This window comes from Dipteris shenzhenensis, chromosome 29, assembly GCF_047967505.1.
Source record: "Dipteris shenzhenensis isolate YYH24624 ecotype China chromosome 29, Dip_SZ_1.0, whole genome shotgun sequence".
Lineage (NCBI taxonomy): Eukaryota > Viridiplantae > Streptophyta > Polypodiopsida > Gleicheniales > Dipteridaceae > Dipteris > Dipteris shenzhenensis.
The window spans coordinates 6,303,298-6,318,806 of NC_141624.1; the positions used below are offsets into that span (position 1 = coordinate 6,303,298).

At 47.3% G+C, this 15,509-nt stretch overlaps 1 protein-coding gene across 3 annotated transcripts in view; it reads right to left on the reverse strand.

Moving 5' to 3' along the window:
* The window catches only part of LOC147882359 (Met-10+ like family protein), a 128,949-nt gene that overhangs the window by 4,196 nt on the left and 109,244 nt on the right, over window positions 1-15,509 (reverse strand). For all 3 annotated transcript variants that reach the window (XR_015543901.1, XR_015543900.1, XM_087401034.1), the window contains exon 8: window positions 726-838. Coding sequence is in view for 1 of the 3 variants with exons in the window: in XM_087401034.1 (XP_087257160.1) it covers window positions 726-838 (113 nt within the window). In the remaining 2 variants the exon portion in view is untranslated. The remainder of the gene's footprint in view (window positions 1-725; window positions 839-15,509) is intronic.

The window sequence follows — 15,509 nt, forward strand, 5'->3', positions numbered from 1 at the left end:
CAGGAGGGTGGAGCTGCAGGCCGGGGGGGGGAGCAGCAGGAGAGGAGGGTCGAAAGAGGCAGCGGACAGAGGAGGCAGCGGGCGCGGGAGGGAGCTGCAGGCGGGTGCGGGAGGGAGCTGCAGGCGGCGAGGCTAGACGGGGAGGGAAGCTAGGCGGGGAGGGAGCTGCAGGCGAGGCTAGGCGGGGAGGGAGCTGCAGGCGGCGAGGCTAGGCGGGTAGGGAGGGAGCTGCAGGCGGTGAGGCTAGGCGGGTAGAGACCTGCAGGCGGCAAGGCTAGGCAGGTAGGGAGGGAGCTGCAGGCGGCTAGGCTACAGGCGGCGAGGTGGTGAGGCTAGGCGAGGTAGGGAGCTGCAGGTGGTGAGGCGGCTAGGGAGGGAGCTGCAGGCGGCGAGGCTAGGTGGGTAGGGAGGGAGCTGCGAGGGGGCAATCCTGGCAAACGAAGTGAGAAAGAGAAAACGCCTCTCCCATATGTATCCCAAGAATTACTTGGGAATCAAAGGGGGAGGGGTTGACTACCAACCAAGAACCAACAAGTAAAAGGAGCTCCTTTCCTACACATAATCAAAATGAGATCTGGTTTTGATGGTTTCACAGAAATCAGGTCATCTTTCAATACCCTTCCGTATAAAAAAAGAATCAAGGATGTCAAAGAGAACAAACTTGAAAAATCCCAAGATGACCAAATGAATTCTTATACTAAAGCCATAAGTTTCATGTTCCATACCTCCAAAAAGTCGGACTCAGGATCCAACGAATTTGAGAATCCATAAACATGAATGGTTGGCATTGGTCGTCTTCCACTCCATGTGCTTCTATTGAATGCACCTTTGAAGGCATCTGCTCGAGTAAAAAGTACCAAATGTCTAAGTAATAGAAGCTTTCTCTACATATTTCGTGCAATATTAGCTCTACATATTCAATGCATTGGAATCATATCAAACCTTCTCTCCTTGTTATTCTTTTTTTTACTAATTAGATTCCCTTCCATATATCCACACAACAAAAGAGCATCAGTAGCTATATAGCCTAATGAGTATGTTGGCAAAACTCTTCAAATATTTTTTAGCGTGTTTATGATGGAGAGCATCTAAAAACAATCAGCATCTTGAACATCTTCAAAATATTTTTAAAATAGTTTTTGATTGATATTGAGAAAAACCATTCCTATCTTATCCTAACCGGAATCTTATTATTTCCTAAATAGCTTATTGAGCATATGTGATAGGCTTGGTTCTAATTTTGTGATGTATCCTTCATAACTAAAAACACCCTAGTGTAGTAAGGGCTAATATGTATTTCTATCCATTCTAGGTTAGTAAATAAAAACATTCTAATTTTGTGATAGGCTTGGTTCTAATTTTGTGATGTATTTTTGTAAATTAAAAAACAGTCTAGGTTAGTAAGGGCTAATATGTAGTTCTATCCATTCTAGAGTCCAGTTTTTTTTTTACTTTCAACATGTGGAAACAAAATCCATCCCCTCTGATACGAGTCAAGGGGCCCCTCACACCCAAATAGTACTGCTTATGTTACAATTTAAGAGAAATCAAATACTGGTGTTCTCCAGTCTTGCCCCTCACACCCAAACAGTATTGCTTATGTCGCAATTCGCGAGAATCAAATACTAGTGTTCTACAATAATAAGAGGAAAACATTCAATTCAACACCACATTAATATTGTGGAGTTTACAGTAGCTACCCACTTCCAACTGGAGTCTGCACTTCACATGGTGCTTTTCCTACAAAGGAGCTTGATAATCAAATGCAGAAGCAAGCTCATCTCATCTCCCATGGCTTGTAGCATTTTGGAGCTAATGACTCTAGGTCCATGGTAGTACACGCAAGAGATTACTCAATTGGGGACTTGCAGACGATAGAACGTCCCCACTTTCCATGTCAACCATTCAATCAAGCAAAATCTTCTTCGATTGGCAAGTACAAAAGAGTTGGTTTCTCCTGCACTACGTGAGCATTCCATTGTCTATGGGAAGCACTGACTCTATTGCACACACTGAGGAGTTATCGAGTACCTGCATTATTTGTGCATCCATCTATCATACATCTTATGCGGCACTTGAACAAATCCAATGGTCTCTGAATGAGTTGTTCAATGATATATCTGCAAATCTGTAATCTTTGTCACCCAGAAGGTTGAGACAGAATCACAGGTTACATCAGATTTTCAACCTCCTACATGATCAAAGGGCAGTGCTCTCTTTTAGTTTCTCGTAACTCCTTAGCATATTTCATTCATCACCTGAGTTGGCAGTTTTGATTGTATTGATGTTTCCAACATAGACAACATTATTTGGGCTCCATGAGGGATGCCTCTCTTCAACATCACATCCCATGGAGTGATGACAGGGGCAGGCAGAAATGGTGAGGATATAAATCAAAAGAAACTCTCACAGTAGTAACAAGCAATTCAATAGAATAAGTCCCAAACTATCAAAACAGTGCCCGAATTAACAGGAAAGAACTATATAACAATCATGTTGAACCAACCGACAGCCCAGCTATACGGCACTATTCTAAAGCAGAAAATAAGCAACTGGGCAAAAGCTAAGGGCACCAAATCACCATCATACAGAAGTTTTAGACCAAAGCATTTTATAGTTTAATTGATCACAATAAATTAGTAGCATAATTAGCATGTTTAGAGGTAATCCTTGCAGGGCAGCAGTGATCTGCCACATGGCGTGTGATCATGCATGAAGGTTACGTGGACTTGAGTCCTGTGACCTTCATGAAGGGTCACCTTTCTCTTCCAGGTCGGTGTGTGGTTCTCCATGAGAGTCGGAACAGTTTTTGGTCTTTCCATGGACTGGGGGGCTGACAGCAAGCCTCTAGACTCGTCCATGATGCTGGAGTATCTCGGCGATCGGGTGGCGAAGCTGGCAGCAGGACTCTACAAGGCAGTCTCTTCTTATGATGTTCTCTTTAAAGGTGTTGCAACCTGCTTGGTGGTACAAGCATGTGGAGTCTTCACCTGGAGCAGATTACATCTTGGTCGGGCTGTGTGTGTCGTAGCATCTCTGTCTTTTCTTTGGTAGTGACCTTTGCAATCTTTGGCCTGTGTGACATCGCCAGAGAGTCGATAGTGTGTAGCTATCTGCAGGCAATCCTTTGTGGCTAAGATCTATTGTGATAAGGTGTCCTTGTAAGCTGCAACAAGCCAATGAGGCTGAGCAGCAACTCAGTCGACCTTTTGTCAGTGTTTGGAATATTTTTAGTGGCCATCTTTCGGGTTTTCTACTGTTAGTGACACTTTATGCGAGATACTTTTACATTTCAGGGGCTGAAACAATCTCTGTTTGTAACGAAATCTTTATTGCATGTTCTAAAAGCCAACAATTGGTGTCAGAGCCACCCTTCCTCGAGCCTGTGATCAGAAGATTATCATGGATAGTTGGTCAGATCGTCATCCAAGTCTGATCTCCCGGGAACACCTATAGTGAGCTTTCATGGGAGGATCATGAGGGACTATGCAATGAGTTCATTGCATATGGGATTAACCTCCTAGTCCAAATCTTAGCCAAGCTATTTAATGAAGCTGTTTGCTTGGGGTTCCCACGCACCTGGACCATCAACACTATCTCACCCATCCACAAGGCAGGGGATCCCATGAACCTGGAGAACTACAGGACCATTATGATTGGACATGTCATGTCCAAGATTTATGCATCAGTACTTCATCTTGAGGTCACAGATCTACGGAGTTTCGAGGACTCAGAGCAGTGGGACAGCCGGTTTCAGGCGGGATCACGGGACCATGGACCGTATTCTCGCGCTCAGATGTATCATCGAGGAGGCGAGGGCACGGAAGCAAAGGGTTTACTGTTGCTTTGTGGATTTCCGCAAGGCATTTGACACATTCCGAGAGCCCGCCTCATACGACACCTACATGATTTGGGTTACGACTAGGAGATCATTTGGGCTGTCATGGCACTTCATGAGCGAGTTTCAGGCAGAGTCTGGACAGGATCTGGATGGACAGACGAGATCATGAGCACTATCAGGGTCAAACAAGGGTGCCCATTATCACCTACCTTGTTTGGCCTCTATATCAACGAGCTGACAATGATGCAGGCACAGGGTGGAATAGGTTGCTCTCTCGCGGGCATGCTGATCCGGATGACGTGGCTCTCTTGTCTTCCTCAGCAGAGGGGCTCCAGAGACACCTTGATGCACTACAGTCCTTTTGTGAGTCTCATGATTTGAAGGTCCACTTGGGTAAAACCAAGGTTATGATCTTCAATACAGCTCGAGCTGTCATGCGCAATGAGCATTTCGCATTTGATGGGTCCCCTATTGAGGTAGTTTCATCATATACTTATTTTGGGATCGTCTTTTCCGGACGCATCTTCACCATGAGACCCGCGATGCATGCACGCCTGAGCAGAGGATATGCTTCATTGGCTAGACTAGAGAGACAATGCTTCCGCTCTCACTTTCACGATCCACGGACCAAAGGATTGCTTTTTGACTCCTTGGTCCGCCGAGCAGGGATGTATGGTAGTCCATGCTGGGGGCCAGACTTGTCGGATACAGAGTGAGCCAAGGTGGAGTGGCTACAGGTTCTCATGTTATCACGGATGATCCGTGGTAAGCCATCCATCCCTCACCAGATCATTCGGGCGGAGTTTGGGTCACCCCCATTACACCTAGATGCTACATTTCAGGTCATTACGTGTCAGGGAGTATGGGGATTACACATCCGAGCGTAGCAAGATACCATGGCTAGCACTGTCCTCTTCTATGGCACTTGCAGCAAGGGGAGACCAGAGGTCCTGGTATGCAAGCACAGAGAGATGGTTTGCAGGACTAGGGCTCCACATGGACAGACTACCTCCTTTCCAGTACAGCATGGATGCTCCTTTCTCTCCCCTCCTATCACACAAGGTCAACCAGGTTATCCGTGAGGATCTACTACAGCTACACACATTCCGGACTTGGTTGGGCCCGAGTGGTCTTTCAGTGAAGCTGGGCTTCTACAGAGATCACTTCTTACATATCACAGCGGAGGGTTTCATTGATCCACCAGGATACATGGAGATTCACCTACCCCTCGCTGAGGTTCTCTCTTGGGCAGTTCCGGGTCTCTTCACACAGACTTCATATCGAGAGCATCAGAGCAAAGCGGTTACCCAGGGAGAGGCGCATATGCACATTGTGTGAGATGCAGGAGGTTGAGACAAAGGAGCATTTCATCTTCAGGTGTCATGTTTACTATGAGATTCGAGGGCGTTTCTACTGCCTCTTCAAAGATAGTTATGGGTTTTTGGCCTGTTTCCTCTCCTACCCAGACCAGCGATGTTTCGCTAGTTTCATTCATGAGGTGCTTAGACACCCCGATTGGATACTCCGAGCACGGAGACAAGAGAATACTTCTTCCTCGATGATACCTCTCAGAGCTCTATCACGGAGTTCTTTCAGCCAGATCACATAGACCCCCACGAAGTGAGACCTCGACATGACCGTGACCCGGAGCCTGTGACCCGACAGCTCAGATAGAGGGTTGACACACAGATCATACTTGGGGACATCCCCTCCTATTTAGGATCGGAGCCCAACCGACGGGGGTCATAGTGGCCCTACTTAGACGCAGAGCTACGACCAGGAGACGTACCGGGACTGCACCCTTGGGGGGGCGACAACGCTCTATTGCTGACCTCATGCATCCACTTCCACAGCCTCATCCATCCTAATGTCCTGCTGCTGCTGACGATGATGATGATGGTTATGATGATGTTGACGATGATGCTGAGATTGATATATATAGTCGAGATATGACTATTTTGTACTTAGGAATTAGTACTGCCATTTTGCATTTTTTTGCATTCTGCATTGGTGTGGATGCTCGTTTAGTAGCTCCACTACCACGGCTCATTGTATCAGGTTTTTCACAGTCTCATAGACCCATCGGTCTTCCGAAGACTTTAATAAACTTTCTTTCTTTCTTTCTTTCTCATGGCAGTTGTTTGTTCGTCTACTTTTCATTCAGAAAGGGCTGTAGGGGGTTGTGTCAGGGTCAGAAAAGAGGCCAGCCAATAACCAAGGTTTAGAGAATGGGATTTGAAAAAGGAGAAAGCTTTAGGTCCCTTGGGTAGGGCTCTTGGCAAATTGGCATTACCAAGACTGCAGCTCAAAATTGGCTTTTCTTAGAAACTTTGTTTGGTTCCAGAATCAAAAACTCGAAGATTATGCTGAAGCAAGCAGTATTTGCTCTTCAAATGGGTGAAAGAGAATCTTTGGGCACGAATCTCAACAGAATGCAATCCATTGTGAAGCAATTGCAAGCACTAAGTGGAAGATGATAATGCAAAGGCAATACTCCTCACTAGCCTTCCACCAAGGTATAATGAATTAGTTACCATTTTATGGTTGAATACTGAGGCACAGAGCTTCCAGGATGTTGTTGCTATGCTTTTAAGTAAAGAGGGAAGGGTTGGGTTAAATGCTACAGGCATATGCAGTCAAAGGCAAACGAAAAAGTAATGATAATGGGAAGAAGGTCATGACAGTTTGTGATTATTGTGGACATGAAGGACATGATGAAAAGAGTTGTTTCAAGAAAGCTTTCGACAACAAGACCAAAGGAGAAAAGGATGCTGCCAGCAGCTTTAGAGCCCATCTGATTGAAGCGGAATGTGATGGTCAGTTTGCAGGACTTTTTCATGATGGACCACCACCCATCATGGTCGGAATATGCTTTCTAAAGATTGCTTGGTGCAACAAATTTTGGTTTGCAGATGGTGACAGTTTTGGCTTGATAGTACCTTCCTCCCTACTCAACTTATGGGGGTTTTGTTAGCATGTTTAGTGGCAATCGGCGTGTGATCATGCATGAAAGTTACATGGACTTGAGTCCTGTGACGTTCATGAAGGGTTGCCTTTCAGGTCAGTGTGGCTCTCCATGAGAGTCGGGGCAGTTTTTTGGTCTTTCCATGGATTGTGGAGTTGACAGTGAGCCTCTAGACTTGTCCATGATGCTGAGTATCTCGGTGATTAGTGGCGAAGCTGGCAGCAGCTCAGTAGTCGACTCTACGAGGCTCTCTATAAAGGTGTTGCAACCTGTTCTATTCCAGTGTGGCATCTGTCGCCCTCGTACTTGGTGGTACAAGGGAGTGGAGTCTTCATCTGGAGCAGATTGCATCTTGTCTGAGCTGCGTGTGTCGCAGCATCTTTGTCTTTGCTTTGGTGGTGACCTTTGCAATCTTTGGCCTGTGTGACATCGCCAGAGAGTCGATAGTGTGTGTAGCTATCTGTAGGCAAGCCTTTGCGGCTAAGTTTTACTGTGATAAGGTGTCCTTGTAAGCTGCAGCCAGTGAGGCTGAGGAGCAAGTCAGTCGATCTTTAGTCATAGTGTTTGGAATATTTATAGTGGCCATCTTTCGGGTTTTCAACTGTTAGTGACATTTTAAGCGAGATACTTCTATATTTCATGTGCTGAAACAAGTCTCTGTTTGCAAAGAAATCTTACTGCACGTTCTAAAAGATAACAATAAGAGGCAAGGGTAAGAACTATATAATCTGTTTTCCCTTTGCGGAAATCGAAAAGCCTTTGCACATGATACACAAGAGAAGTTTCGGGCATGAATCTTAAAAATCATACAACTATTTGAGAGCATGCCTTCTTGGCAAGATTGGAAAGATGGCACTTCAAGGCTCATCTCATACAAAATCCATATCTATTTGACTCACTAATTCGACCAACAACATTGTATGTAGGCACTTTCTGGGCACTGAATGAGAGGATGAGTGGCTTGGCTTTGAGAGGTCACAAGGCATGATGCTCTCTTGCCTCACTTGATGTAAGCCATGCGCTCCACATAATGTCATACTCAGGGATTGTAATGAGACCCAAACATGCATCACCTACCTTGACCAATCTGAACACTATGATGAGAGAAAGGTGGCTACCTTCACTAGCAACGTGCAGAGGGAGACGAGGATGCTCAGTATGCACAAGCTACTTGATCGTTTCACTCGTCATGGATATAACTTGAATTCCAAGAGAGACTATACCTCAATGAAAATGGGTTTCCCACCCCGATCACATGCCACCATAACCCCATTTTACTGAAACAAAAGAAAGTTTACTAATGTCTTCAAAAGACCAAAGGGTCTATGAGCTTGAACAAAAAGCAGATACAATAAAAGCTAAGGAAGGGGGGCACTAAAGCAAGCATCCACATGCAAGGCTGATGTCTAAGACGATAATTATTCTGTAAGGAGAATCGAGGAGGGATTGATCAAACCACCAAGTTATTTACAAATTTATCTCTCACATGAAATATGGATAGCCATGGGCCCCAAACTCTGAACCTCATCCTACTGGTTTCATAGTGAGAGTAGACAAGAGGTCAAGCCACACACCACCACCATGAGTTGAGATTTTGCATCCATTGTGATCTAGAAGAGCTCGAGACGTAGATTATGAGATGCCCCCAATATGATGAGATTTGTGGGAGGTACCACTGCCTCTTTGAGTAGGGTTTTCAAAATATATGCAATGTCATTGACTACCTAGACCAGTGATGTGTTGTTCTCTTTGTCTCAAAGGTTACATCCTTAACAAGCTCATAACACCAGCACCTGAATAGGAGCACAGACAATAGTGGATCACACATTGCTACACAAGAGAAGAGCTACTTAGTGGGCACCACCAATCACGTGGCCCTAAGCTCGTCGACATCCACATGCATCAAAATAGTATGAGGATAGAGATAAGGCAGAAAGTAGATGCCCCTGAAGATGAAGTGCTCCTCTGTCTCAACCTCCTACATGTCACACAAATTGCATATGCGCCTCCCCCTGGGTAGTCGCTCTACTCTGCCGCTCTCGATACGAAGTCTATGTGAAGAGACTCGAAACTGCCCAAGAGAGATCCTCAGTGAGTAGGGAAAGTAAATCTGCATGTACCCTGGTGGGTCAATGAAACCCTCCGCTGTGATATGTAAGAAGTGATCTCTGTAGAAGCCCAGTTTCACTGGAAGATCACTTGGCCCCAACCAAGCCCGGAATGTGTGTAGCTGTAATAGATCCTCACGAATAACCTCATCGATCTCGTGTGATAGGAGGGGAGAAAACCGAGCATCCATGTTGTACTGGAATGGAGGTAGTTTGTCCATGTGGAGCCCTAGTCCCTCAAACCATCTCTCTGTATATGCATACCAGCACCTTTGGTCCCTTCCTGCTGCAAGTGCCATAGAAGAGGACAGTGCTAGCCATGGTAGCCTGCTACGCCCAGGTGTAATCCCCATACTCCCTAGCTCGATACAGATACGTGATGACCTCAAATGCAGCATCTAGCTGTAATGGGGGTGACCCAAACTCTGCCCGTATGATCTCGTGAGGAACGGAGGCCTTACCACGGATCATCCGTGATAACAAGAGAACCTGTAGCCGGTCCACCCTGGCCCACTCTGTATTATTAATTCCTTTACCGGCTAACTCCTCATCTAAACTCAGTAAAAACAGCAATGTTGAGAGAGCAACTTCCACTTTGAACCATTTGGGTGACCACTTCATTCAAGTGGCTATGCTTTCTCTAAACAATCACCAGTAAGCATCTGCTTGCACATGTATTGTATTAGTGCATCGAGAACAAACCTTAATGGTCTCCATCAAACGATAGAGATCGGTTTTGTGATGGTTTTCTTCTTATTACGGTATGCTCTGCTGCCTCATAGGATATCTTCCTTAAAGTTTCATATGTTTGGCAAAATCCATGATGCACAGAAACACTGACTCCTCTCAAAACACTTGATGCAAGTAAAATCCCTATATCTTGCAATGACAATGTTTATATCCTCGGCAGTTGGTTGTATATAATTTAATATTTTTTCAAGCATCTATAGAAGTGAGTCCTCTTTGCCATGAACTTAGTTGTAGGTCTCTTGCCCTTTGGTATTTCCGGTTTTATTTTTCTTTACTTTCTCAGTTCTTACTGCAAAGAGGTTGCTTCATGATAGGATTTTTTACCAATCCCACATATACTTTCAAACTCAAGGTTGGGTGCACAAAAACTGATATTATGTATTATGACATCATTCATTCTTATCTAAATGATTGTGTTTCTTTTTGTCAAAGGAGCATATGGCAATGTAAACTTGTTCCAAAAGTGGTGTAGATCAATATAATAAGATGTATTCATATACATTTATATCTCAAGAGACGGAGGTCACCCTTTCCAGGATCTATGCCGAGGTTTAAACTTAAATCGGACTGTATGGTTTTTGTTTGGCATAAGACATATGTTGTTGTAAATCAATACTAAAATACATAGAAAATCCATTCTCGGTTAGGCCCTAGATAATCCAATTATGCACATAGCATAGGACCACTCCACCAGGGCCCCACTCAATAGGTGGCTCCATGCACAAAGTATTCGCATGATGCGGCATAAGATTGTCAATTGTCACAAATATCTTGATATGTTTCTGTAAAATATGGATTACTTGTGAATGTTAGATTGCCTTAAATGTATCGGGCAGCGAATATCAACAATTTGTAACTATGATTACAAGGGCGAATCCCCAATATTTGAGATAATTGTTGACATGCTTATGTGGGAGTAGATGGATCCAATGACAACAAAGGCCATTAACACTTGAAAAATAGGCTCCAATAGGAACGAGTCCTAACACCCAATACATAACTGTCTTGCCTTTTAAGGACCTTAGAAAGTGTTGAGCTTTTCTTCATCATCAATTGAGCCGATTCCGACAAGTCTGGCCCCCAGCATGGACTGCCATACATTCCCGCTGGACGGACCAAGGAGTCAAAAAGCAACCCTTTCGTTCGTGGATCCTGAAAGTGCGAGCAAAAGCACTGCCTCTCTAGTCTGGCCAATGAAGCATATCCTCCACTCAGGCGTGTCTACATCGCGGGTCTCATAGTGAAGATGGGTCCAGAAAAGACAACCCCAAGATAAGTGTATGATGAAACTACCTCAACAGGTGACCCATCAAATCCGAACTACTCCTGGCGCATGATAGCTCAAGATGTATTGAAGATCATAACCTTGGTTTTACCCAGGTTGACCCTCAAATCATGAGACTCACAAAAGGACTGTAGTGCGTCAAGGTGTCTCTGGAGCCCCTCTACTGAGGAAGACAAGAGAGCTACATCATTTGCGTGAAGCAATATCCGGATCAGTGTGTCCACAAGAGAGCAACCTACCCTTCCCGTGTCTGCATCACCGTCTCAAGCTTGTCGATGTAGAGGCCAAACAAGGTAGGTGATAACGGACACCCTTGTTTGATCCCGATAGTGCTCATGATCTCGTCTGTCCACCCAGATCCTACCCGGACTCTGCCTGAAACTCTCTCGTAAAAAGTGCCATGACAGCCCAAACGATCTCCTAGTCGTAACCCATATCATGTAGGCGCCGTATGAGGCGGGCTCTCGAGACCATGTCAAATGCCTTGCAGAAATCCACAAAGCAACAGTAAACCCTCTGCTTCCGTGCCCTCGCCTCCTCGATGATACATCTGAGCGTGAGAATGTGGTCCATGGTCCCATTATCACGCCAAAATCTAGCCTGTCCTACTACTCTAAGTCCTCCCCACTCCACAAATCTGCTAACCTCTGAATCAAGTACTGATGCATGAATATTGGACATGACATAGCCAATCATAATGGTCCTGTAGTTCTCTGGGCTCATGGGATCCCCTGCCTTATGAATGGGTGAGATAGTGTTAATGGTCCAGGTGTGTGGAAACCCCAAACAAACAACTTCATTAAATAGCTTTGCTAAGATCGGGGCTAGGAGATTAATCCCATATGCAATGAACTAAATGCATAGTCCCTCATAATCCTTCGCTCAGCCATTATGAAGTTTCATTATGGCATCCTTTTACCCCCCCCTAGTGAAGAGGGTGCAGGATGTGGGGCGTGGCATATGTGAGGTTAAGGACTGGCTGATTTGGGATATCATACATTATGTGTGCATAATCAAACCACACCTCAGTGTCAGTGAGTGGTGAGGGGGACCGTCCCTCTAGAAATCTCCGCCAAAAGTCCTCAGAGTTGTTATTGAACAAAATGTTCAGTAGCTCCTCCTCATTCTGGCGAACAAAGTCTAGTTTCTTTCTACGTACCAGTCGACGATACTCGCGTAGCGTCTCTGGTTTGCTTGGAAGACTGTTTTTGGTTTTGAATCTAAGCTGACGGCATAAAGCCTTACACTCATCATCGTACCAACTATTACAAGGTACGGTCCCAGGGGGTGGTGGGCGGGTGGAGGGGGTGGTGTGAGGGAAAGCGTGAAGAGAAGCCTCATGTAGTGAGCAGGTGACTAGGGCAACACGATCCTCTAATAGGGGTATGAAGTCAATGTAGTGATCGCAATCAAAGCATATATCATGGTAGGTGGAGTAAGAACTCAGCGGGGTGCAGAGTGCTATGCGACGGGGAGTGGAAATGCTAAAGAAAAGATATGTATGATCAGCCCCTGGAGGGAGAGGTGCTACGAGAAAGTCAGTGATGCGAGATGTGAAGGCAAGGGATCCCATGATGTAGTCAACAACACTAGAGCCTCCCCCATGTGGAAAGCACATGAAAAAACTTGAGGCGGGCCATCTGTCAAGACCATTATAAATAATGAGATCATGCATCCTACCGAGGTCTAATAGGGCCTGCCCATAAGATGTGAACGGTCCTTGTCTATCAACCGAAACCACATGCCTCCTCAAGGTCAATGTCTCGCAGTAGAGTGGAATCATCCCTGAAGTCGAGGAGTAGTGCCTGATGAGCGCCTGTCCTCGCGTTGAAGTCCCCAACTAGGAGGACTTCTCCGCAGCTAGAGAAGTCAACAATGGACTCATAAAGAGCGGCAAATGGAGATGTCTCATCCTCACCTCAAATATCTTTGGCAAAGTGGGAGGTCTCAAGAGGGAAGTAGCAAACTACAATAAACAGATCCCGGTTGTCCATTGTACCGAATCTGGTTCCAAAGAAACCTGGAATGTGCATCTCTATGCTCTACTGAGATGGCCCCCAAAAGTGTGGATCAATAAAGGACTGTGACTCCTCCTGACCCTCGGACTCCTCCTGTATCCCTCGTCTCATCTTTGTAGGCAGACACCCATGTATACCCGCTCACTACTGGTAGTAGGACTCTTTGGACTCTGATGTGTCTCTGTATAAAAGACTATGTCGTGACCTGTATAGGACTCCGAGAAGTTTCCTGGATCTTACCATAAGGTACCATTACAATTCAAGATGGTGCAGAATAGGGTCTCGGATGTCTGCGTCTCATAGACCCCGCCCCCCTATGTGGGAGGGAGGTGGGTGTCCGACGGGGGCCTGTAAGGAGTCGTCCATCTCGTACTACTGCCCACTTCCCCTCCTTGCGGGCCCAATCTCACTGCTGCAACAAGAGGCACCTCTCCTCAACCTGTAGTGGGGTGAGGTCCTCATCCATGGAGATCGTTGGTTGGTCTCGTAAGGCTGACCTACGACGTAAAACCGAAAGTTGTGCCGAGCGTCATGGAACCGTATGATCAGGGGCTGCTCTTGATTGGGGTCCCTTCCCATTCGCCATGCTCTCTCAATCCTGTGCTCAATCGCCACGAAGACCGTCGCACCTGCCATCGGTGTAGCCTCAATGCGTGGAATCCCACGTACTTTGATGTTGAGAACTTTATTGGCTCTCTGTTGATGCTCTAGGAGGGTAGCTGAAACGGTTACCCTTGCAGGTTCCCGTTTGGCTGCGTTGACCCATCTGGACGTCTCCTCGATGGCAGATTGCACGCTCGCAATCTGTGCCTCCACAACTAGGGTGCTCCCTCAGACTGTGCGTATAGCAATGAACTCCTGTCGGAGCTGTGAGATCTCCTGTCTGAGTCCCTGAATAAGATCAGCCTGGTCTCGGATAGCTTGAGCCTGCTCCTATATGAGACGTGCCTGCTCCTGGGTGAAGTGTGTCTGCTCCCGTGTGAAGCGTGACAGCTCCATCTCGCGCTCTCGGATACTTTGTACCTCCATCAGCAAGTTCTCCCAATCCTCTAATGGGTCAGCTCGTCCATGCCCTAGCGGAAACTAAAAAGACTATGGCTGGGTGAGATGGGTGCAATATGGAGATGATAGTGGCCTGGATAATGCGATCCCAGCAGGGTGTGGAAACGTGGGCTGACTGAGAGTCAGAGGAGAGAGAAAGGTCGAGACGTAGTGCGGAACGGTGTATGACCCCTCCAAAGTAGGTGTCATAATCGGTGAGAAAACTGTAGCGGGAGAAGAGGGGAGAGATGGGAGAGATGATGTCAGTGATAACCCCTCTATCCCAGGGGAGGGTGAAGCAATCGATGTCATGGGTATGAGTATGTCACTGCCAGTAGCTGTAGTTGAGGATGTAGAGGCTGTGGCCCCGGAACTGGAGCTGAAACTAAGGCTGACACTGAAGCTGAAATTGAAGCTCGCGCTGAGTCTGAAGATGAGGATGTAGCAGGGGATGAGCCTGAAGCCGAAGCTGAGGCTGATGTGGGCCTCGCCTTTGCTTTGCTGTCAACTCCGAGTCCACTTCGGTTGTAGCGTGTATTCACATCCTCGAGTTTCAGTTGTGTTTGTTTCTTTTATTTTTTGTCGTCTTTCTTGGCGGCTTTATCCGTATCTTTGCCACCTTTCCCCATTTCTTTTAACTGATCGTGTGTCCTTGGTGTAGGTCTTAGTGCAGAAGCAGGAGCATGAGAGCCCCCCCCCCCCCCCCCCCCCCGGCGCAAGGTACACCCAATCCCAGGGGCTAAAGACAATGAGGAGGTAAGAGGCTAGGAGAGAGGCTTGGAGGGGAGGGGAAGGTCGCGGTAAGAGGCTGGGGGCGAGGCTAGGAGGCGAGAGGAGGGAAGGGGGGTGGGGGGGGGGGTGTTCAGCTAATGAGGAGGGCAGACAATGGGGAGAAACGGGGGCAGCGCCTACGGGGATAGGAGAGCCAGCAGGGGCAGCAAAGCGGGAGGGGATGTGGGACAGCCGAGCAGGGAGCTGCAGGAGAGCAGCAGCAGCAGGCGGGGCGAGCAGCAGCGAGCAGATGCAGAGCCAACAGGGGCGGGGCGGCGCGAGCAGGAGCAGAGCAAGGGCGGGGCAAGGGCAGAGCGAGTAGCGGAGAGGAGGGGGCGATGCAGGAGCGGGAGGGGCTGGCGAAGCAGCGCCAGGCGGAGCAAGAGCAGCACCAGGCAAGAGGAGGGGGCGGCGCTGCAGCGGGGGTGGTGAGCAGGAAAGGAGAGGAGGGGGCCAAGCTGCAGGCGGGCAGCAAGCAGGCAGGAGCGGAGCTGCGGCAGGGGCAGTGAGCAGGAGAGGAGAGGAGGGGGCAGCAGCGAGCAGGAGTGGAGAGGAGGGAGCAAGCACGAGCAAAGAGGAGGGGGCGGAGCTGCAGCGGGGGCAGCAAGCAGGAGAGGAGAGGAAGGGGCAGAGCTGCAGCCGGGCAGCGAGCAGGCAGGAGCAGAGACACTACAGAATCGCCAACGCATTGACTCATGGATGAGGCTTCAGCAGATCAGCAATAGTGGAC